The following is a 25,217-nucleotide window of genomic DNA, read 5'->3' as shown; positions in this document are numbered from 1 at the left end:
TAATCTAACTTAAAATGTCCGAAATATTCCACCAAAAAGCTAATAATTGAAATACATATGCATAATGTCAGAATTATTCCACCAGTCCAACATATTCCACCTTGTCCGACATATTCCACCATATGTCCGATATATTCCACCACGTCCGACATATTCCACCAAAGTCCGACATATTCCACCAAAATAATAATAATAATAATAATAATAATAATAATAATAATAATAATAATAATAATAATAATAATAATAATAATAATAATAATAATAATAATAATAATAATAATAATAATAATAATAATAATAATAATAATAATAATAATAATTAATAATAATAATGATAATGATAATAATAATAATAATAATAATAATAATAATAATAATAATAATAATAATAATAACCATAGGAGATTATTTTTGTTCCGCTACAGCATTCGTTTGTATTACTTAGCAGAACATGGCTAACAAGCAACTGCGAAGTGAAGTTTTGAAACGCGCCCTGAAGGCATGCATCGTCCAACCGGTAATAAGAAAATATCAGGTAGTAGCCGTTCGTGCGATGTGGGGAAGTGATGTTGATGCCCGCGAGGTCATTTGGGGCAAGAGAATGCAGATGGAGAACATATTGCTTAGCAACGAACAAGTATCCTGTTTTTTTTCTTGTATTACCTATATGGCCAGACCTCGTAAGAGAAAGTCGATGAGGAATGAAGGGGAGGAAGAAGAAGGAGCCGACTCTAGCAGTGAAGGTGATAACAGAAACGGCGCAAATGCGCCTGAAACATTTCCTGGCATTTCTTTCTGGATCGCGTGCGACTTGCCAAACTGTACCTTAAGTCAATTTGAAACAAATTTGTCGAAGTCTTTTATGCAAGCCGGGTTGAATTTAACAACGTGCAATGCTATACAGACAAGAGGTAAATACTTGAACCTTTTAGTACTTGAAATACTGTCAATGTTTTTCGAATATTTTACGCCACATTTGATATTTGTAGGCAAAACCAGTGCATTGCAAGCATTCTCAGGATCGTTATACCAAGTCTTGAAAGACCACAATAGGGAAGAAGCAAAACGGATAGTTGAGATATCCCATCGCACAATGATTAGGAGTGCAGCTAGAGATGAAGGTGTTCAACTTGACCACGTTGCTGTAATGGAAAGCGAACAGTACTCGATGAAACCCTGTCAGTTAATTCTAACAAAAAATATTGATAAAGAGGTATATCAAGATGTAATTCGTGGTTTATCCGAAATCAGATTTACATCGCTTGATTTAAAAGTAATTGATAAATCGGAAGGTAAGTTGCCACGAACAAATTTACTTACTTCTCCAATAATAAGACTAAGTTTTTTGTAGAAGTTAAAACATGTTTTTACATTGTTACACGCATAGGCACAGAAGTAACTATTCCCGTTAAGCCAACTAACAAACTTTGTCAATCCGTGGATATAGTTCGAAGGATGATGGAGAGGAATAGCTTTGGACTGTGCAATGGAGGTGTATACAAAAAAATAGGAGAAAGCAGATACACATACGTTTACTGTTGTTCGGTGAAAAGCTATCTCTATCGCTCGTTGAAAAACAAAGCAATCGCCAACGAAATTACGCCAAATTTACGAGAGTTGGTATTTTTGCTGTCGGACGGCGAGTGTCAAATAATTGATCAAATAACTCTGGATTACAATTACATTGAATGCTTGCCAAATGGAGTTTGTTATAACATCGCCAAAAAATGTTTCGATGTCAAGCCAAATTTAAAGGGATCTCCCCGAGCATTCGTACGGTACTTTCATCGTGAGGGAAAAAATCCCGAACCAAAGCCATTTATAGAAGGTAATTGTTTTTACTTTTCTTTTAACGCGTTAAGAAAATGTTTTTTTTTATCTTTTAACGCGTTGTAACATATCAAGGTGGTAGTTGTAACGTGTTGTAACGTATTGTAACTTGTTGTAACGCATTGTCAGTGAAAAAAATGTTTTTTTTTATCTTTTAACGCGTTGTAACATATCAAGGTGGTAGTTGTAACGTGTTGTAACGTATTGTAACTTGTTGTAACGCATTGTCAGTGAAGAAAATGTTTTTTTTATCTTTTAACGCGTTGTAACATATCAAGGTGGTAGTTGTAACGTGTTGTAACGTATTGTAACTTGTTGTAACGCATTGTCAGTGAAGAAAATGTTTTTTTTTATCTTTTAACGCGTTGTAACATATCAAGGTGGTAGTTGTAACGTGTTGTAACGTATTGTAACTTGTTGTAACGCATTGTCAGTAAAAAAAATGTTTTTTTTTTATCTTTTAACGCGTTGTACCATATCAAGGTGGTAGTTGTAACGTGTTGTAACGTATTGTAACTTGTTGTAACGCATTGTCAGTGAAAAAAATGTTTTTTTTTTATCTTTTAACGCGTTGTACCATATCAAGGTGGTAGTTGTAACGTGTTGTAACGTATTGTAACTTGTTGTAACGCATTGTCAGTGAAGAAAATGTTTTTTTTTATCTTTTAACGCGTTGTAACATATCAAGGTGGTAGTTGTAACGTGTTGTAACGTATTGTAACTTGTTGTAACGCATTGTCAGTAAAAAAAATGTTTTTTTTTATCTTTTAACGCGTTGTAACATATCAAGGTGGTAGTTGTAACGTGTTGTAACGTATTGTAACTTGTTGTAACGCATTGTCAGTGAAGAAAATGTTTTTTTTTATCTTTTAACGCGTTGTAACATATCAAGGTGGTAGTTGTAACGTGTTGTAACGTATTGTAACTTGTTGTAACGCATTGTCAGTGAAGAAAATGTTTTTTTTTATCTTTTAACGCGTTGTAACATATCAAGGTGGTAGTTGTAACGTGTTGTAACGTATTGTAACTTGTTGTAACGCATTGTCAATGAAGAAAATGTTTTTTTTTATCTTTTAACGTGTTGTAACATATCAAGGTGGTAGTTGTAACGTGATGTAACGTATTGTAACTTGTTGTAACGCATTGTCAGTGAAAATGTTGGCTCTTTTTCTTTTAACGTGTTGTAACGTATTGTAACTTGTTGTAACGTAGTTCTAAAAAAGGTGCACTGAACTACATTTGTAGGTGTCGAAAATAGTTTCCCAGATAGAAATGTGCGGTTGCGTTTTTATCAAAAATGGTACCAAATTTTGCTCGCCGGTCAGTATCCCATGAAAGAAAAGAAATTGTTGCTGGTAGGTCCTCCTGATAGTGGAAAGACTAGTTGGTTTGCTCCATTTCAAGGTAATTAAATAAAGTTCGTGAAAACTTCTGACTTTTAGACGGCACTTACTGACATACATTTGTCCTTTTAGGCATTATTCCAGAAATGTACATTGCTGGCGTGGTTCGGGATGGTCGATTCTCAGGCCACCTGATAAATAGAAATACACAAGTCGTATTTATGGATGAATGGACTAGCGACAGTCTATGTTGTGAAGATGCAAAAAGAATATTGCAAGGTAAGTCGATGTCGATGCAGTACATGAACATTTACTTTGAATAAAATGTGGCAATGTGCAGATGGGATACCACTTTCTCTTATAGGCGGCTTGGTTATGATCCCGCAAAAACACAAAGAACCGGCCCGTTTTCAATACAATTCGGGTTTTTTTATAACAACTAATATAATGCCGGACTTCGGAAATGGTGTAGATGGTGAGGCTATCCTGCGTCGTCTTGAAGTTTTCGAAACTAAGACACTTCGAGTGAAGGACAATAGCATAACAAGTAAGTATCTCATGAGAATAAATGATAACAATGGTGTAAATCAATATGCATAAAAATAAGTAATGACTTTTTTCCCGTAAAGTGGATGAGAATGCACTGCATGGAAATATTTGTGTACGTTGCCAGCCAGTTGAAAGACATCTCGCTTTTCACCAGCGAAACCAATGTTGCGAAGAAAAATCAAGTAGGCGCTGTGTACAACGACGTTGATTGCGATCCGTCGGTCTTCTTGGACGAAGAGCAAACATTGGAAGCATCTAGCAGTTGTCTAAGCACACGAGTTCAGATTGAGAATGCAGTTCCGCAAGAGGCTATCGACTATGCCATTATTGCGGCCGACGATAGGGATGGCATTTTGTACCATGCGCTTAACTTTGATCATGAACTGTTTGACATAGAAAACAAGTTACACAGTGCTGAATATATGCGCAAAATGTACGAGATAGCCGCTGGGGCATGGGAGGAAATCTGCCCATTAATTAATAACGATGAGACCTTGGTAGCATTCAAACGCCGTAAAAGGATCAACTGGCAGGGTAGTGACACGTTCTACGACACGTGGTTGCTTGCTACAAACTCCTGCCGCGATTGCTTCCCGACGAAAGAAATGAAGGAGCTCTACCCTGATTGGGCACAACTAATTGAGCAAGACGAAGACGAAGGAGAAGGTAGTAGCCACGACCGCGAAGAGAACGAGGAAGAAGAAGAGGAAACAAACGAAGAGGAGGAAGGTCATAGGGAAGAAGAAGAAACAGAAGAACATGAAATCAATGCTCAGTCGACGAAACCTGTTTCCACTGTTAAGCAAGAATATATGCCGTTTTGTCCAGCAAATAACAGTACTGCTTTTATAGACCTCGTGTCAGATGATGAAAGTGTTCCTGAAATTTCTTCAGTAAAATTAGAGCTATTTTCCGCAGATAATTCAACCACTTCTCTCGATTGTGATGTTATCTGCATTAGTTCGGACGAAGAAGACAATTAAAAAAAAACTTTTTTGCGTTTTCCTTCCCTCATATCCCACCACATACTCCTTTTCTAAAGTGACATGCGAAAAGCGGTTTTCTCTACAGAAATAGGTTACAAAGCGTTACAACGTGTTACAAGGCGTTACAATCAGCATGTCCATGCGTTACAAGGCGTTACAAGAATCACTCTAGCCATTTCCAAAAATTTCACAGTCATTTTTTTCATGGAAATAGGTTACAAAGCGTTACAACGTGTTACAAGGCGTTACAATCAGCACGTCCATGCGTTACAAGGCGTTACAAGAATCACTCTAGCCATTTCCAAAAATTTCACAGTCATTTTTTCATGGAAATAGGTTACAAAGCGTTACAACGTGTTACAAGGCGTTACAATCAGCATGTTCATGCGTTACAAGGCGTTACAAGAATCACTCTAGCCATTTCCAAAAATTTCACAGTCATTTTTTCATGGAAATAGGTTACAAAGCGTTACAACGTGTTACAAGGCGTTACAATCAGCACGTCCATGCGTTACAAGGCGTTACAAGAATCACTCTAGCCATTTCCAAAAATTATGGAAATAGGTTACAAAGCGTTACAACGTGTTACAAGGCGTTACAATCAGCACGTCCATGCGTTACAAGGCGTTACAAGAATCACTCTAGCCATTTCCAAAAATTTCACAGTCATTTTTTCATGGAAATAGGTTACAAAGCGTTACAACGTGTTACAAGGCGTTACAATCAGCACGTCCATGCGTTACAAGGTGTTACAAGAATCACTTTAGTCATTTTAAGTAGGAATGGGGATAAGTGTGCGTTTAATGAATGTCGCATTTGCGCCATTATTTGCATACTTAAAGGCTTACAGCGTGTAAGTTTCACCTAAATTGTGTGGACGCTTATGTGTACGCTAAAATGGTGAATGAAGAGGCAGTTGTGGTAAACGTTTCGGATAACGAATGCTCAGCATCTAAGGAGGTTTTACCGTTCTCACATTCCTGTTCAACGCTGGCAATTTCCGTGGAAAAAAATATTGTTTGCCTATCAGATGATGAAGTTTTCCTAACTATACCGATAGCGGCTTTGAAGGGAGAACCAAGTTTTTGCGAACCGCCTTCACACACGAGGGTACTTAATACACCAGATTATTGGCCAAATCGTAAGAGGAAAAAAAGCCTTTATGTGTACGCCGGTTTTGACTGTAACAAAGTTAAAAGACTATTTAAATATTCTGGTTTTCAAAAATCTTTGTAAATTTACAAAGTTATTTTTATTATAAATACAATTTAAACTTATATAAATTGTTTTGTCTTCGCTCTAACCGCCAATGTACTAGCTTTACGGCTACAATGAAAGGAGTAGTTAGGATCTGCGAGAATGGAAGTCCATTTTGCATTGCCATATTTTTGTAGCCCAGCTTGTAAAAACTTGTCCTCCATGGCACTAAAACTAACTTTTTTCTGTCTCGTTTGAACAGGTGTTTCGTGTTCCAAAGTACTTCCAGACGTTTTCACATTTTTGGTGTTACTATTGATTTCGCTTACAGTTAAAGTACACGTTGTTTGATCTCGTAATTTATCCATACATAACCTGGCTTTTGCAGCTATATTGCGCGATTCAGTCTTCTGGTAATGAACTTTAGCTACCTGCGACGTGTGTTTTTGATCTTGAGAAAGAATTGCTTGTTCTTTTGTTTCTAAGTGTGCAACACTTTCGGTTTCGATGATTTGCCTATATCGTGTAGGATTTATATACTTACCAATTGCTTGATAAACAATTCTACCGAATACGTCCGAAATACGCGTCAACTGCTTACCATTTCGACACACTAGTAGATAATCGTTGGTGGGGTTCAATCTTCGTCGTACATTGTCAATGTATTCGTTTATTAGTGTGAGTACATCTATGGAAAAATAAAGAGAGTCAAATCCGTATTTCTCCGCAGTTTTAAAGACATTCTGATCTATAAAACCATCCTCTTTCACGCCTTTAATCATTGTTACTGTAAGAGTTTGATACGTCATGGGTCTTGAAGCCTTCACCATTAAAAATAATACAGCTACTATGAAGGAAGTCGAAAATGATAAATCGTGTGCTGCGACACATGCACTTGCGTTTTTAGCATTTAACACAATTTGTTTATATTTTTCACTATGGTATGGTATCACCTTTTGTAAATCATATAGTGTCGCCCAACAGTCTATACTGTTTAGATATTCAACACTTAAGATACACTTCCATTCAGCTTTCATTTTACGAAGGAGGAATTTCTTAACACGGTGCAAATAAATCTCTGCAGCAACAAATACCGACAAATTTTTTTCAGTCGTACCTGTGCTTCGTCTGTAATCAAGCATGTGCCCAATAGCATTCATGTAGCCAATTATTCCTGAGAAGCCAACCTTCCATTGGTCTCTCAAAAAATCTACGAAATCAGAAAGCATATTAATAGAGCCAACACAGTAGTCGATAACAGGGAATGGTACTTCCCATACCGAAGGAGAATCCTCGCAGCAATATTTGGCATACTTTAAAACTTTACAAGTTATTTGATCGGCCTGAGAATGATCTTTACCACCACCACCTGGACTTTTTAACCATGTCCTAAATGCAACTGCCAAATTACATGTTTTAGCAAAAGACGGCATTGAAAATGTGGAGGCGCGCTTTCTTTGGGGATCTTTTATGCGATTTCTCGTACTGAAGTGGGGAAGTACTTCGTCGATATTCGGTCTTTTATCGAAATAATAAAACCATCCATGACGGTTATAGACATGTTTTCTACACCCTCTTTTACTTCCATACGACTCGCTGTCACAATCAGCCACAGGACAACAAAAGCGGTTATCTTTATCAGGCATTAACTTAAGCCTTTTCGATCTCATTGAGGCTCCCAATGCCTCTTTCCACGCAGGCTTTTGCAAGACTCGTTTTGTCATTCCGATTTCTTTAAAGTTCTCTAGAAACAAAATTTATAGAAAGTTTATAACAATATTAGTTTTTAACAAAGCATAGAAAGTAGGATAAAAAAAAGAATTCATTTGAATAAAAAAAGAATCCTATTAACTATAAATTTAAAGTTTGAACAACTTACCTTATACTTTACTTCGTATACAAAGTATTAGTTGAGAAACTTCTCATTAAAACAATTCCTTTTTATAATGAAGGACGCTCTCCATAGCAGAGTTAAGGTAGCAGCGAAAACGGAATTATTTCAAGTGGCACAATATAAATTAGACTGCAGAGTATTGATAATTAAATAACTATTCCTCAAGATAATCATTTCGCATATATTATCGTTATGATATATAAAAGAATTCAACGGAACAAATAGAGTGGAACGATATATACCGTCACATAAATTCCATCAAATTCCCTATGGGAACGACACGTTCTTGTCTTGTGAGTAACAATAGAACAATACATTCCGCTTTTATAACAATGTTTTAATAAGTTGTTAAAGAACACCAAGTTCCTTAAAAATGGTTCTTTTTTAAAAAATTGGAACATGTAAAGTATTTAATGTGTTTAGGGTGTAAGATAATCGCACATAGAATCACGGACCATTATAATTTCATACGCTATATAATAATAATAATAATAATAATAATAATAATAATAATAATAATAATAATAATAATAATAATAATAATAATAATAATAATAATAATAATAATAATAATAACAATAACAATAACAATAATAATAATAGCTAAGTCCCAAAGAACTGAAGTGACCAAATCTCATGCTTTGCACCAAAAACGACTTTGAAATGACAGGCAATAAATCATTTGTTGTTGTTTAATAGTTACAAGGTGGTTAATACTGAGCATGTGAGTGTAAACCTTTTCTGGGGTAATTTAGACCGTTTTCGTTATGTTGTTGTATTTGTGTTCAGAAAGACGAATCTGTACTTGTAACTTGATTTGATTTTAAATTAACCAGTTACAGGGCTGTGCGAGTGCCATACTAATCGTTGTCAAAAACCTTCTACTCTTCTTTGGATTACTATTTCATGCCTCGTTTTTAAGAGGAGATTCGATAAGAAAAAGTTTGCAAATAGCTGAAGCAGGATAAGCTGTTTTAATTTAGAATTTTTAAGCGCTCATTAACTGTACGCGTAAATTTAAACTATGTTTTTAAATGTTATAGTAAAAAAAAATCTGCAGCACAATAAAGAAATCAATTCAATCCCGAATATAACATTGCAGAAAAGGGCCAAATTTAAAAGTTTCGTCTCACAACAATTGTAAACTTTGTTTCTATAAAAAAACATGCGCACTCTACAGACGGCTCTTTATATAAAGATTTGTAAGACAATTTGTATCTTGTTCCGCACGCAAAATTTACTGGAAAACGGTTGCATTAGTCATAAAAATAAATATGGCTGGTATAAATGATAAATCAACAGAAATAAATTAATAGTTTTTTAAAAGACGATCTGGCGTGGAAAAACAGATGAGTTTTAAGACTGTTAGAACTAAGGCAAAAATGATTTTTGTTGCTGCCACTCCCGAAATTTGGGTTCTCGCTTGGCAGGGCACTGCAAGCTATTCTGGTTTAGCTTCTCATCAACCAACAATAAATCTTCCTTGTCACCGGTAAGGGTATGATCAGTGAACGGTCGTTGCTAACGAGAAGAATATGGTCCGTTTTTCTTGTACCCTTCTTTGCATATCACTATTGATTTATCCACGGGTATAATGTAGGAGCGAGGTTTTATTTTGCATGGCGGACTAAGATCTTCTCCTTCTGTCGATACCATGTTTGTCTCTCTAGACAGCACGGTGCGTTTCCATAGAAACTTGCCATCCATGTCTTTGGTTACCGCTTGTAAACACAATCCGGACCCGGCTCTTCCACTACAGTAACGGACATAGTTTCTACCATGTAACGGCTCTTTAGGGTCGCAAGTTTTTTCGTCTTTTCGTCTCGTGATAATCATCTTAGCCCACTTTTTGACACCACATTTCTTCAATGGGTCAACATAATGTGGACCAATGACAAACAACGATTGACTGTATCTCACTTTGGCACCCGATAAAAACGCTTGACTAGTTCCCTTTTTACCAGCCGGTATTAACTCAACGATTATATTCTCTGGCACCCAAATGCTATCCATTTCCGATATGACTGGCTTTTTTTTACAAATAGTGAGTTCATTGTCTGTATATGTTCCAGTTTCCATGAAGGAGGAACAGCAGTCGTCTAGACGTAAAAAGTAAGGCTTAACAACAAAATAAAAATACGCCGTCTACAGTTGGTAGCCAATTGTCAACCGTCTGGATTTTGCAAGCGGGCAATGCAGGGTTTCTGATTGGCTTAGCGCTCTTAACGACAGGCCGATATGAAGTGGTATTGCCCGTCGTCAAGAAAAATGGTAAAAAGTGAGCAAGCACGAAAAACACGTTTTACGAAGCACTGGAAATGATTATATATCTAACTTCTACAACACATTGATTGATAAAAGCATTTTCATCGGATATAAACAACAACGATTTCAAGCTTAACAGTTAAAATAACCATATTTAGCAGCATTCTGTCTGAAATGGTTCTTCAACATGGCTAGTTAACTAGCTACATTGTCTATGAAAACGATGATCTGATATCCAGTTTTATCAAAAAAACTAAATACAGGACGGCAAAACTATAACAAATGCATCTCCTTTCATTTTCAGACTCGTTTCTTCAGCTTTTTAGTAACTCAGTCAATATAAAACTCGTTAAAGCCCATGTCATTTTTGGATAGCTAGCTAGTTAAAAAATTTATTTCAATATTCGCTGTAACTAAATTTTGGTTGAACATCAAACTTATCACATTCCTCTGTAAGTGTCGAACTTCGTAATGTTTTGTTTACAGAGATTTATTCTATAGGGACTTTCGAATTCTGCATAGAATGTTTATTTTTAGACAAGACTGTTTCGAATTTTGACCTTGAGTATTAACGAAAGTAGTGCTAGTGGATTAAAAATAGCCGTATTCCGTCTGTCTGTTTGTGCGCGAGAAAAAAGTTGTGTTACGGAAGCAAGAAATGCTATATATAAAGGACGGGCGACCCCGTGGATTTTTCCACGGGACCGGCTAGTCTCTATAATAATACGCCAGTTCTGTGTCTCTGTAACAGGCAAAGTGGATGCGTTCATTTTCCTTTGATGTTGCCGAAAAATGCATGTCTAATATGTTAATTTTTCTGACGTTACGGCGCGACGTCAATAACACTACTTTTAACGACAATATCCTATATTAAATTGATGAAGCCATTACAGTGCACTTAAAACCTTGAGGCCAAATAACTTGGAATCGAGGTGGTGACGTCAATGTTTTTTCACCGCGTGGGTAACTAGGGACCACCTGGGAGCAATTTGGGTAAGTTTCCTAAAACTGGATCCCTGATTACATTTCGGAATAGACGTCATCAAAAAACCTTTAAACCCTAATATCTCTGCAACCGTTTGTCAAAAATACATGATTCTATACATTTTCTTGATCGCCGTTTCAAAATCTAGACGATGAAGGCAAAAGGTATACTAATTTTTAAAAAATAATTTTGGGGTTTAACAAGGCATTGCTGACGTCAGCAAAATTTTTTAAACTGTGTTATATCTCATTAACCGTTCATTGCAAGCACATCATCATATATATTTTCTTGATCAGCAGTTTAAGCTCTACTCATTAGAGGCAACGTGAAAACAAGATTTTATTTTTTTCGGATGGGTTGCTCACGTCATCAAAATTCAAATGACCCTTCTTTTTCATTTTTAACAGGCCTCAGTGAATTTTTCCACGAGCTTTATCGACTAGTAGTCTCTATAATAATAGCCATCGTCTGTCTGTTGGTGCTTCTCTTTGTCCTTCTGTTACGGAAACACGAAATGCGATATATAAAGGACGGGCGACCCTGTGAATTATTCCACGGGTTAACGTCTAGTATTATAAGATCATTAAACCGAAATTCTGTTTTTTATTATCTAACTTAGACGGTTAAAAAATATCCCCCCAGTCATTGCACCGACCTCGCAAGCTCGGACGACACTTCAGGCGATATTTTGCGGTACAACCCGGGGTAATCGGTTATTATTGTATTAAGAAGGTTGGTTTCCATAACGTCTCCAATAAAGTGGAACAACACTTTTCGTGTTGATGAAAAAAAAAGGTAAAAATGGTGTCCTAATTGAATATTCCGTTTGCACTTATCGTGTTCACTTGCACAAGAAAATTAGCTAAGAAAAAATATTTAAAAAAATACCTGTGCAGGCATTGACATAGTCTTTGGAATTCTTCTCGTCTAGAAAAAAATAATCATAATTTACATCCACTGCTGTAAATGATTTCATGTTCAATATGTCATCATCGTTTGTGTAAATGGCGGGCCCAGGTATTTCCAACTGCTGCATTTTTTTACCATGCTTTTCAATTCCTGTAATCTTCTTGTTGTATGGTATATAAATCGAACGAATTAGTAAGCTTTTTGGGATTACGTCGCCCTAAAATCAAAAGAATATTGTAATTGGTGACTTTACTTTTATATTATTGCAGAGTTAAGTCTACCGCTACTACTCCATAAAAGACAACGCCACAAAAGCTTTTTTTGCCTTTGGAAATTTCAAAACATTAAAACGCAAAGGTTTTTCCACGCGAAATCATAACCAATTTAAAAAACGCGAAAGATTTTCACGCGAAAAATATTTTCTTACTTCAAGCAAATTAAAGGCCCCTTCCTGAAATTCGTTGTTATCAAAAAAATCGACGACACATGGATGGATATTTTATTTATTTTTTGCTCATTCGTTTTTTCACGTAAGAACTTTTTCTTTGATTTGCGAAAGTTTTTCCGCGAAATTTGTTCCTAAAATCGAAAGCGAAAGCTTATTCCATAAATTTCGCGTTTTATCTCGATACGCGGAAGTTTCTGTCCGCGAACGTTTCTGCCCTTAAAGTGGTTAAATTTTTTGATAAGCTTCCTATTTGAGCTACAGAACTGTGCAAGCATGAAGCTAAGCAGAAAGCTAAGCAAAAAATACAGATTTTCACATATATTTTGTAACCTCTTTTGCAGAGAAGCACGGACCAACCATCCTCTTTCCTGCACATAAAATAAATTTCTTGAATGTCGCATCATGTGTCTCATTCATGCTGCTAACATATTCGATATGAATAATAAAATCTGCTATGATTTTATGGCGGCCAGGATGCCCGAAAATTGAATAAAATAAATTTGTAAAATCGCCAAGTGCAAGAGGATCCAATAGAAACTCAAAATTTTCGACGTCTTTATTAAATTCTTTGTGAAGTATATCAACAAGAATCTCATTAAACTTTTCAAAATCCTTTTCATTTAAATGACGTTGAGCCATGAGTGTGCTATAAAGCTTTATTGCAATAATGTTTGTAACACTTATTACAGTTTTAAGTTTCTGTATACATATGGAGGCAGTTCGATCATCTACAGATGTTTCACAAATGTAATCTGTTTCCTTTATGGTTCCAATGTATATTCTTTTTGCTTCTATAATTTTCTCGAGATAATCCAACGTTTTAGATATTCCTTGACTGTTATTTTTGGCTAGATTTTCCTGTATTTTTCTCTCAAGAGTTTCCAATTTATCTTCCAACATGGCTTTAGCTTCCACATGGTTAAAATCATCCAAAGCACTAAAAAGAAAACGATGCTTGATATATCATGGAGGTATAAAAGAATACCTCCATGGTTTTATTATCTGAAGTCCAAATTCAAGAATCAACAATTCTCAAATTGCATATTATTGCACATAAGACTAGAGTTTTTTTTAATTGTGTAAATCGCTTGAAGTTAATCTCTTTTTTAGTTTCTTTTTGAATCATTGCGTTCAGATAGATGTGAATAGGCTCTTTACATAACATAGAAGGAAAAGGCCTACATTGAAATTTCTTAAAACGCGGGACAAATGCAGGAAAACAATTATAGGACAGGGAGGACTGCTTATTATGGAGAGCTTTGATCTAAAACCCTTCATAGTAAAAAAATATGGACGAGTTTTATGTTTGATTGTCCCTAATTAGCCCTACCATTGACTAACAGCGTGACTATGGATTCACTGAAGAAAGAAAGAATTTCTACATTTAGGTGTCTTATGGGAAAAACATTTTATTTGCAAAAAAATACTCCGTTGCATGAATGAAAAGAATAGGAAATAAATTTTTTGAAAATTTGGTAGATGGCATTGAACGCTTTTGTTGGAAAAAAATATTTATGAAGACAAGGTGAATAATAACAAAAATGTTTCGCGATCTTAATGAAGGTACATTTTAGTCGAAATATTTACGGGGGACCTCTTAACTCTATTTGATCCTGGACAGGGTTTGTAGTTTTTTGAGTTTTTTTAAATAACTTTTTTTGCTATACTGCATGGCTATAATACTGATTTTTTTGTAAATATTTTACACACCCACGTGCCAAATTTTTATATCACATACCTCTCTCAGAGCCTTAGATATTGGTCATTACTTGGAAGTAACCCATATATTCGGGAAAATTTAATAATCTTCGTTAAGATTATCGTTGGAACTTATAACTCACAATTCAACTTTATTAACTTTACCCAGGGACTAAGTAGTAGTTTGAATAATTTTTAAAAACAAAACAATAAAAAATTACAACTTTATTTCATTATGGGGAATCATTCTGTAATTTTAAACACGTAAATAATCAGATTTCCTGATTTGAATATCAGGCAAACCGGAGTTTCGGGCAATTTTTAGCCTTTCTTTATGCGAATTATGTTAAAACCGAAAAATATGTCAAATGAATTTTTTGTGGCTTTAAGCGCATACTGTACTGGTATTTTGGTCAGATTATAAGCTGAAGCTGCAAGGATGCCGTCACAAAAAAAATACTCTCTTAAGAAAAAAATTAATTGCTGCCATATTGTTCCTTTTATGAGGCATTATAAGTGTGCCAAGTTTGATTCAATTTTTAAAAACCCTTCAACAGTTATGGATTACCTCCCGTCATAATATATTTGAAAAAACACCGGGCCGAATAGTGTCTATTTTACACAGCTATCCACCTTGTTGAGTATAAATTAAACTGACCGTTTTAAGACGCCGCAAATTGGCGGAAATTTAAACCAAAATTGAAGAAGAAGAAGAAGAAGAAGAAGAAGAAGAAGAAGAAGAAGAAGAAGAATAAGAAGAAGAAGAAGAAGAAGAAGAAGAAGAAGAAGAAGAAGAAGAAGAAGAAGAAGAAGAAGAAGAAGAAGAAGAAGAAGAAGAAGAAGAAGAAGAAGAAGAAGAAGAAGAAGAAGAAGAAGAAGAAGAAGAAGAAGAAGAAGAAGAAGAAGAAGAAGAAGAAGAAGAAGAAGAAGAAGAAGAAGAAGAAGAAGAAGAAGAAGAAGAAGAAGAAGAAGAAGAAGAAGAAGAAGAAGAGGAAGAAGAAGAAGAAGAAGAAGAAGAAGAAGAAGAAGAAGAAGAAGAAGAAGAAGAAGAAGAAGAAGAAGTTTTATTACTCAAGTGGAGTAGATTTAAATGGTATTATTTTTATGTGCTAAGCTTCAAATAATTGTACTTAGAATTGAGTGTTTCTTTACGTCTTTTCAGTTTATTATTTTATGACGAAAATAGCATTCGATTGGAAATTCATCTGGCTTTCAAAAAATGTATACTTTTATACAATTTTATTTCGCAGTCAAGGAAATATAGAAATATAGACAATATTCTCAACATCGGTAAGATGTTTCGTGTATCCTTGGAGGAAAGAATACGTATTTTTTTATCCAAGATGTATCCTTGAAATTCAAAATGGCTCTATCAGCTATTTTAAATTTCAAGGATACACCTTTGATACACAAGGATACACAAGGATAAGGATGAATCTAGCACTAAATCTCTAAAGTTGCGCTAGGAAATGAAGATATCGAATGAATATTCAGTTTCTATAAAGCCAGACCTTGTCTTTGAGACATATTGATTCTAAAAGAAATGTTGGAGAAAAGGTTTTCAAGATTAAGGAAATATCCACTTTCTTGTTGGTTACGTGTTTTTATCACCCAGGAGATTTTCAATACATAAATTTAGCGAATTAATGAAAAATCAAAAATGTTCTTTGCTTTTCGTTTGCTTTCTGGTATAAAAAATAGCAATAACATGATGTTCAACACATTGATTCAAATGTTAAATGAGGGTACGGTTTAAGAGCGTCTTTATAGACAGCGTTAAGGTCGGTTTTTAATTAAAGTCAGTAATTGTCGTGCCAATGTTGTTGTGTGGCTGCAGTTAAAAAATCTTCTTAATAGTTAATAGTAATAATAATACTTAATAGTTCTTACTAACTTTTCAACTATGGAGGCTTCTGCTGTTTTGCCCATTCCTTTCTCAGCTAATATTCTAGCGCCTTCAGTAGCAAATGGCGCAGCTATATTTGTTCCGATGTTTGGCACCATTGCAAGGATGCTGCCAATGATTTGGATGGAAGCTAAAATTCATGTTGTTATAAATTGAGTAATTAATTGTGGGAATTCTGCACATAATAGATGAGTTGCGATCACATCCTGACAGGCAATAAGCTAAATTGGCTTTTCACATTTATTTATAGATTTTAAAGGCGAGAGCAAACGTATCAAACTTGTTGCCAAACTACATAATGTTTGATAAATTTAAGTTGAACCATCTTTAAAAAAAATGTAAACAAGAAGAAAAAAAATGTTGTTTTATACAGTTTGATGAAGTTTGTTTGCGAAACTTTTTATCAAACTCATTGGTTTGGCGAAATCAAATCAGAAAATTTAGTCAGTATGTATTCAAAGTCTGTATTGTCCATTGTGAACATTTCTCTGAATTCGAGTCGATCTTCTACCCCTTAGCCCCTTGACAATGTTATTGAGTGACCCAATCTCTTGATTTTTCTTAATGGTCCTTCTCATAACCTGGATCCAAAAGTTCAACAGACTACAAGTGCTGCTGGATCAGCTGCCATTTTTAATGAGATGAATATTATTCCTTTTTTTTGATGACACGTGTTCGATAAAACAGTCGAAGCACGCTTACTTTTTCCTAAAGTATCCTTAAGTTTTAATTTTACATAAATTGCTTTTAATGTTAATTTATTCGTTTTTTGCGATCTGTTGTATAGATTTTGCCTGTATCGTGCACAAAAATCACATTACGCCAAGCTGCAACTCGTCCATAGCAAGAAATATATTTTACCGAACAACTTTCTCAAACTAATGGTAAAAAAAAAACAATGAAAAATAATATTGAAGATGAAAAAAACTAATATAAAAAAATAATTTTTAATAACTTTAAGGTATAACGTTGGTCAAAAATTAAAAACATACTTGGTCTTGCAAATAATTAGAAAATCAAAAAAGATAAGAAAACGTTATATTTCACCCGGCCTTTGTTATATTAATTTTGTCTACGATTGAAGTACTTAAGAATAATAATAACATTAAAAAAGCTGAGAAAAGGAGTGACTCACCAGCACCCAAGTTGTAGCGGTTTATACTTTGAATTCTGGTGGTACAGAGTAGGTCAACACCTTTCTCGATTCCATCAATGTTTGTAGACTTAGGATCGACTGAAACAACATACTGTTTGTCGATTGTTGAGAGCAACCATACTAAACGGTAAAAAAGAAAAACACGCAAAATCTTCATTTCGAAATACGATGTTTAAACGTAATTGATCAAATAATAAATCAATATTATATTTTGGACAATATTATATTTGTTCATGACAGCAATCGATCAGATAATGTGGTAGCTAATATTTTTAGACTCTTCCTATAGTCACTATATTGTTCCTTAATTTTTTAATTTTTTTTATTTTATTTAACGAATATTTAAACTGCATACACATGTCAACTAAAAGCTGTTATAAATATGTGTCCAATTAAAATATATAAAAAGACATTAAAATATAAATATATATATACATAAATAATAAACAAAATATGATGGACACACAAGAATAAAGGACTGGTCGAAAATAAATACGTCGGGTGAAAAAGAGTTTAAAAAATCCTTTAGCTAACCCCGATCATGGCTCAGGCTGGACAGGTTTTTTTTTCATATAAACACACACTTAGCCGGACGGGACGAAAATCTTCCATATAAACACAAAGTGATTTTTAGTAAAATAGTATAACTATTAATCAGAGCAAGATCGCGGCAAATGTCCTGTCCCGGCAATTGTCTCGTCCCCGCCTCTCATGTAATAAACAGCTAGATCAAAAATGACCACAAAACTTTGGAATTCAATGTTTTTCCTTCTAATAAAAACAGGACAATGAAAATTTATATATTTATAGGTGAATTTCAATGATTATTATTTCTTTTTTCTTCGGGGGCAATAACTTCGGAATGAACAAATAGTAAACGAATTGAGTGAACGATTAATAGCATGTTTTGTGAGTGACACAATGCTGCAATGCTCTTCCTCACGCACCCCTCTCTGTAAATTCAAGTCAAAGAAAAACATATTTGACCAACTAAGTGTGTTCCCACTTACTCACTTAAAGCGAATATTTGTATTATAATTTTTTTCCTTTTTTTTAAATGCCAAAATAATTTAGTTAATAATTTAAAACATAGTATACCGATCACACAATCACTCATAGTGGGTTTGTTCGGAGAATAATATTTTTTCCAATTTTAACGCATTTGGAATAGAAAATTTACAGTTTTTATTGTATTATTAAAAGATTTGGGTTTTTCTTTATAAGAATAATAATGCAAAAAAAGAACCTTTGAAGAACATTTACTTCTGCAACGAATTCCTCTGGAGTATATTTTTGAGTCAAAAAAAAATCTGAACCACAAGTTAAAACATTTCATTTAAATGTGAAAAGATCATTATTTAGTAATAATAGTCGGTGGCCTGTGGCAAAATCGACGGGTTCACCTGATTTTTTTATACCGCATCGCATGCGTCTCACTAATTGTGGTACCATTTTGCGTGACAGACAGACAGACAGACAGTCATTTACTGGCATTATAATATAGATTACTTAAAAATCTATTTAAAACAACTTAAACAAGCCTAGGCTAAGCAATTCAAATATGCGGATCGCGTGCCAGTAGCTAATTACAAACTATTTTTTGATATGACACCCTTTTCTAGGGCTAATGCACAGAAGTTTGCAAATTCAGTCGTTTGAGCAGTGACCGTGACAATGAACTTTAGCTTGCTTTAAATTTAGACAAGGTTAAATAAACTACTGGTGCGGATAATTTTTACTTGCACAAAAAGAAGTTTGAGAAAGAAGATTTTCACATTCACAGAAACGCAGTTACACTACCATCATGAAACTTTGTAGGGTTTTTATCCTCATTGTTCTTTTATGCACACCTGTTGACAGTAAGAAGTTTGCAGATGTTGTACGGAATGATGTTATACCTATGTTGAAGATCACTAATCCAAATATCAAACAAGAGTTACTTGATCTGGGTACACTAAAAGACAAAACAAATGCTACAGAGGCTGTTGGAAACGATGCAGATGCATTGTCTACAAGGTTTCTTGGTCTTGTGAAAGGTATATCAAGTATAGATTACGCAAAAATAGTTTCAGGTAAGTTCACAATTTTCTTTTTTAATATTTGATAAGTACAGTGTGTAACTATTGTTTCCATAAACATTAACTTAAATACAATGATCTCTCTATAGCCGACACCACCAGTCCTAAAATATAGAGGTAAGTCGTTAGCCCGTGGAAAAATCCACGCGTTCGCCCGTCCTTTTTATACCGCATCGCGTGCGTCTCGCTACTTGCGCAGCTAAGCTACCATTTTGCGTGACAGACAGACAGACGGACAGACGTATACGGGTATTTTTTTTTTTTTTTTTTTTTTTTAAAGAATTTCCATTTCGGGTATTATAATATAATATATTAAAATATAGGCCGGTAACCCGTGGAAAAATCCACGGGGTTGCCCGTCCCGTTTATATCGAATTTCGTGTGTCCGTAGCACAACGTTTTTCTCGCGCATAAACAGACAGACGGAATACGGCGATTATTAAAGAGATATAGGTTGTTTCTCTTCGACATTTGAAAATTACATCTGCTTTAAGCATAGTCGACATTTTCATCGTTTGTTGGCGTGCAAGTTTTAGACATAAAAAATTACTGACAGCTTGAATCTTATGTGTGTAAGGAAACCACCCTTAACGATTAAGTCCGACAGATTTGCGGCTTAATTCTCGGACAGACATAACTTTCTAAACATTTTTACTTTACTTGTATTTTTTTTAAAGTGTGTAATAGAAAATTAATTATATTTTCTTCTTTATAACGCTTGACGCTATAAAAATTATCAGTATCACATTTTTCAGGGATTACTTTCGCACAGTCACATACAGCAAAAAGTGACCATTTATTAAAGATAACAACATTGACATTCTACAAAGCGCCATGTGGAAACCACTTTATGTAGCTACTCTCAAATTCAATTTTTTCAGCCGGGACGTATATTATTTTTGGCCACTCAGGACAAACTCGGGGCAATTGTTTCCCTATCATAATTTTCCTGTTTCTGACATAAAAAGTATCAAATTGATGTAACGAACGATTATCACCTTGTTTTATAACACTTACTTGCTATTAACCTAAGAATATTATGTTTGAATCATTATTTCGGAAGTTTTCCATACGATTTAAGTCTCCTATGGTTGAAGGCTCGAGAGTATGTAAATTTTAAAAAGAAAATGTTTTATCTTTAAATTTTTTTTGACAAATCCGTCTATCGGGCAGCGTCCATCCCCCCTCATTCCCAGGGAATTTTGCCTTGTTGATAAAGTTGTTTAGTTTAAGAGTTTAAAAGACAGATATCATGTTTTTTAAAGTTAGATTTTACTATGCTGGAATCATCAAGCCCCATAGTAAAATTCACTTTGCTGCGTTTATCGTGTGGAGGTTGATACACTAATCAACCTGTCAATTTCAAAATTGGTAGGTTGACAAAGCTTTGGAAAATTTTTCCAATTTTTATCCCAGGTCCCTAGTTACCAACGTAGAAGATGACGTCATTTATTTCAACTGGTTTCCAAGATATTTAGTCTCAAAATGTTATAAGTACAATGCAATCATGTTCCAAACCTTCGAGACTCCAGGCAGACATCAGCAGTTGCGGGAGTATGTTTTGGCGTTGTATAAATATTTCAAATATGAGGATGCTGAACGAAATGAAGAGGATGATGAGGATCATTTAAACAGTTTTGCTTTAAATGAGGTGAAAAAATAGTTTTTTTTTGGTTGCCAATAAAAAAAAAGCTAGTTTAATCCTTTAGAAATTTATCGTTTAAATTTTCTTTTTTTCTCTTTAGACTAATGGACTGCTACCTAATAAGGAAGACATCAAATCTATATTTGTTCCATATTCTAAAGTGATACAAAAGATCAAATTCCAAAAAGGTGATGACAAAGAATTTATCATACCTGGCATAATGGCAGTTAATTCTGACTTGGAGAAAGTAACAGAAATAGTATTTCAAGCAGCTCCCACAAATGACGAAAAAGAGGAAATACGCGCCAAAGATTATGTGGTGGCTTGTGATCGTAAGACTTTTTATTTTGTGCTTTGTAAAAACTTAAGGAATTAACTCACAAAAAATCTAATATATTACCAAACGGTTATACTACTACTGCCGTGAAAGTGTTTGTTGAACCAGGAGGCTTTGTTGCCAAAGGTATTGTGCTCAAGATATATATTAAGTAAAATACCAGGTTTTCATATCCCCTAAATTGTGCGAAATAAGTTCATTTTTTGTTCGTTAACACTTCCTTTATTTGCTATTTCTCTAGTTTTTTTTCTTTTTATTTATAATAGATGAAGATTGTTGTCACGTATTTACTAAAACGAATGCGGACGAGCAGATAGTTGACAAATTTAAGCATATTTGTCCCACTGATTCTACTTTCAAGAATGGGATAAAACGAAGAAAAATAAAATCCCTCTGGATTCCGCCAAAGAAGAGAGTTAAAGTACATATTAATAAGGATTCTCTGCGGTTCGTTGGTCCGCATTTTATAGCACTTGATTGCGATTTGAGCATATTCAGGGGATTTTCTATAACAAGTACCGACCTGCAGAGTGAAGACGTCATCCAATATTGCGATACTCCAAACGGAGGAGGAATGTGTCTTCAAGCCATTGACCGAGATTGGCAGAATCACCAACAGCATTTTAAAGATGTTCCTTGTCCATTTAAAATCAAATCATTCATTGTTCCCCAAAAGAAAAAAGCATGTGCTATTGGAAGTTATGAGATCCAAGAGTTACCTGGAAAAGCTAAACCCATTTCTACTGAATTCAACAGAAAAAGAGACAGGGTTACACTGAAGACTCCTCAAAAGGGCGGACATTTAGATTTATTGGTGCAATACAATAGTATATACATGACGGAAAAGGAAACAAGCTGCTTATCATTATCCAAAACAACTTAGAAAAACCATTATTCTCGTACCAAATAACCCCCACCCCTTCCGTACCCCGCCCAATGCTAATTCTTGGAATTTTTTCAATCCCCCGAAGAATTAATTTTCGACGTGAGCATTTTTGTTTACTTTATCTATTAATTATTAACTTATTATTATTGTCAAAATTCGCTTGTATTCAATTAGATATGGTTAATACAATGTTTTGACAACAATTCATAAACACCTTAAAAAATTGGCCCAGCTGTTCCTATTACCTTCAAGATACACGGTAAAAATGTCGTCTATAGCATTGTGGAAATATTCTTATAATTCATTATGGCGGATCTTGGTTAAACTTTGACTAAAATCTACTATCAATGCCAAAGAAGTATACCTGGCTTTAAAGGGGCTATGAACCGGTTAAAATGCTCACATTCCGTATATCCCGGACACATATTAAAAATCTGACAAACGCGATTTGCCAATGAACAGACCAGCGCACTTTGCTCGCTGGTTCAATATTTTTTTTCGAAAAGTATAATAAAAAGAAATATTTCAGCAAGACTCATTCTAGATGAAAACATGATTAAGGCTGGAGAAGATAAAAATTCTAGATATATCTATATGTTCGAGTCTGTAAATTATATACATGCCGAACAAATAGCCATTTTTGTTTTTTGCCGCCATTAGCTCGACTTTCGTGTAAGTCACTAAAGTCGAAAACCAACAGCCGTTCTGTAGCCCCTTTAAATCCTGATTTTGAATTGTAGCATTAGAATATTATTGTTTTACTAGTGTTTAGTCCCGAATAAAAAAAACAGCGATAGTAATCAAAATTAAGCATAAAATTCATTGTTTTTTTCGTCAAAACGTTTTCTTGTTAATTCTATTTAAGCGGGAATAAATAAAACCAATATGTTTTTCATATAACAATAGACACGTGCTTAAGGGAATAAAAAAAATTAATTACCCGTGACTTTTGTGTAATAAAGTTTACAGCCTTACACAAGTATCCGAAGTCTTAAGGCTAAAGCTAATCTGTGAGATATCAGATCCGAGATTGTGAGGAGAATATATAAAAAATGTTAGAACCGATAGATGTTTTCCGCATTGTTAGCTTTGTTATAACTTCTATACAAACTTCTCACAAGAAATGCTTGATATGACTCATTGTTGTGCGTGTGCACATAGAAAGTGAATTTTAGGGGAGTGATTCAAATTGTTGAGAGGTGCCTGTTATAAACTGTTCGCTAATTTTACCGTCACTTGATCCTTTCCTGAGAAACGTTCCTGTTATGGAGTGGGTGCCAGTTATAAAGGATGTCCCTTATAAGTTATCAATTTCATCCTTATACTCAAAGCTAAGCAGAAATGGTAGATTTTCTTCTTTACTGTCTCTGGCATGACCAGGCGGGATTTACTACCTTCCGCACTTGAAGCAAACACCGACCTTTTTATATGCATCTTGTAACGGCACTCGATACTTGAGTATATGAGTGGAATGACTAATGAAATAACCGTGAATAAGCTTTTTTAACGATTGGTCTTACTCTACCACACTTCAAATACATCAGGTGTTCTGCAAGACTCAACTTGCTCTCTTGTTTGTGAAATTTTTACATCCTGAGAGTCAAAAGGGATAGTAATTTCCCAACATGTGACAATGATATCATAGCCCAAGTTGGTGATAGAAGTTAAACAAAAAATAAAAAATCGGCAGAAAGAACTGCAACAAATTGCGTAGTACTTTAGCAAAAATGATCTGGTTGGTAAAACAAACAGTTGGCGACTTGATTTGACATACCCAACCAGTCAACAATATCATTAAGTAAATATATAGAAAACACTGAGTTTTAAACAAAAGGTGTTTTAAGAGTAAATTTGAAGAAAGTGGACGATAAAAATTATTAAACTGTTGCGCTGCTGTCTTCCAACTCTTCTAGCTTGCAGGATTCTTAAATTTCTAATTTCACAAATTCTAACTTATTGGAGTACAGCTATACCAACCCACAGAAGAAAAGGCTGAGCTCTCTTCTTAAGAAACATGCGCTAAAGAACATTTTACTTTACGAAAGTTGAATGAACAAAAACGTCAAATAGTCTTCTTACTTAAGAAGAAAGAAAAGAAGAACGTTGGAAAACTCCTTTTTTTACAATTAAACACGCTGAAAACATGTTAATCATCCATTGTAACCGCGTCATTTATTATATCCCTATATGAGATGGCTAAAAATATGCTGTGGTACAGTCTCGTCCCCAGGGCTCTTCTACGCCTATGATATTCTCACGATTAGAATATATTAGGCACAGAAGAGATCTGCTGGGAACGAGGTTAGCTGTGGTCGTCAGGTGTTATAAATTTTAAACTTTTTTTTCTGTTTCGCCGTGTTCGGCAATACTTTTACTGTTTTATTTCCAGCTGTGGTGCTCTGTGAACATTCAAAGTTGTGCTGACATGGTTATATTTGAAGTAAAAAAATGTTCCATTTGGTTGCTTGATAAAGTTTTTCAATGTCTTTTCAAGATTCCCTTTTTCACATTCATGTTCCAAAAAGAGAAAGAAAGTTTCAAAGAAAGAAAAGGCCTAGGAACTAGAACAAATTTTTCAAAACAATTTCTTGATGCTGGAACAAAAAATCATTTAAATTAGTAAAACAGGATAAACAATAAAATTACAGTAGTCATCAGCGTGGAGAATTCAATTTTTTAGCCCATCACCGAGACTTTGTGCCTTCCGCCTGCTGCTTCTATGTTCCATTGTTTTAAAGATGTATCACATTTGGAAGATAATTGCTACTGTAAAATGCCGTCATGGTGGTAGTGGAATGAGCAAGTGGCAAAAAATTTATTTTAATTAAAATCTATGATATATTATATATGTTTAAGACACCGGGAGATATGTACTTTCGTGAAAAAGTTAATTATCACGAAAAAAGCTAGTCCCCCGCACTGAGTACGCAGTTATATCATGAGTTTTTTTGCAGTAATTTATCCTTTAATTTGCATTGCTTTCACTTTAATTTAAAGTTTAAAGTTTCTAGACGTAACTTTTTTCCCATCTAAATCGATAGTTCGAAGTCCTTTAGCCTATTAAATTATTTCTCACTCTCTGGGTTACCCTATAATTTCCAC

At 34.6% G+C, this 25,217-nt stretch overlaps 4 protein-coding genes across 5 annotated transcripts; 2 read left to right on the top strand and 2 right to left on the bottom strand.

Moving 5' to 3' along the window:
• The first annotated feature begins 439 nt into the window (after nt 1–439).
• LOC130626110 (uncharacterized) lies at nt 440–3,956 on the top strand. Its single transcript, XM_057441216.1, has 3 exons — nt 440–1,295; nt 1,391–1,831; nt 3,079–3,956. The coding sequence occupies exons 1-3, from the start codon at nt 455–457 to the stop codon at nt 3,243–3,245; spliced, it is 1,449 nt and encodes a 482-aa protein (XP_057297199.1). The 5' UTR covers nt 440–454; the 3' UTR covers nt 3,246–3,956.
• A 1,964-nt stretch (nt 3,957–5,920) lies between these two features.
• LOC130626108 (uncharacterized) lies at nt 5,921–7,946 on the bottom strand. Its single transcript, XM_057441214.1, has 2 exons — nt 7,788–7,946; nt 5,921–7,652 (listed from the first exon to the last, which is right to left on the bottom strand). Exon 2 carries the CDS (start codon nt 7,630–7,632, stop codon nt 5,986–5,988), a length of 1,647 nt encoding a protein of 548 aa, XP_057297197.1. The 5' UTR covers nt 7,633–7,652; nt 7,788–7,946; the 3' UTR covers nt 5,921–5,985.
• Nucleotides 7,947–8,049: 103 nt separating this feature from the next.
• LOC130626109 (uncharacterized) lies at nt 8,050–15,153 on the bottom strand. Its single transcript, XM_057441215.1, has 4 exons — nt 14,329–15,153; nt 12,740–13,346; nt 11,941–12,178; nt 8,050–9,901 (listed from the first exon to the last, which is right to left on the bottom strand). Exons 1-4 carry the CDS (start codon nt 14,352–14,354, stop codon nt 9,324–9,326), a joined length of 1,449 nt encoding a protein of 482 aa, XP_057297198.1. The 5' UTR covers nt 14,355–15,153; the 3' UTR covers nt 8,050–9,323.
• Nucleotides 15,154–18,020: 2,867 nt separating this feature from the next.
• LOC130626106 (uncharacterized) lies at nt 18,021–22,285 on the top strand. Of its 2 annotated transcripts, XM_057441211.1 has the most exons (4): nt 18,021–19,241; nt 20,664–20,898; nt 20,993–21,224; nt 21,496–22,284. In XM_057441211.1, exons 2-4 carry the CDS (start codon nt 20,755–20,757, stop codon nt 22,110–22,112), a joined length of 993 nt encoding a protein of 330 aa, XP_057297194.1. In that variant the 5' UTR covers nt 18,021–19,241; nt 20,664–20,754; the 3' UTR covers nt 22,113–22,284. The 2 variants fall into 2 exon arrangements, with proteins under 2 accessions (XP_057297194.1, XP_057297193.1); XM_057441210.1 differs by having other exon boundaries at nt 18,021–20,898; nt 21,496–22,285.
• The last annotated feature ends 2,932 nt before the right edge of the window (nt 22,286–25,217 follow it).

The sequence above is a fragment of the Hydractinia symbiolongicarpus genome, chromosome 14 (assembly GCF_029227915.1).
Source record: "Hydractinia symbiolongicarpus strain clone_291-10 chromosome 14, HSymV2.1, whole genome shotgun sequence".
Taxonomy (NCBI): Eukaryota; Metazoa; Cnidaria; class Hydrozoa; order Anthoathecata; family Hydractiniidae; genus Hydractinia; species Hydractinia symbiolongicarpus.
The sequence above is the reverse complement of the archived record's forward strand: the minus strand, read 5'-3'. Positions and strand labels throughout refer to the sequence as shown.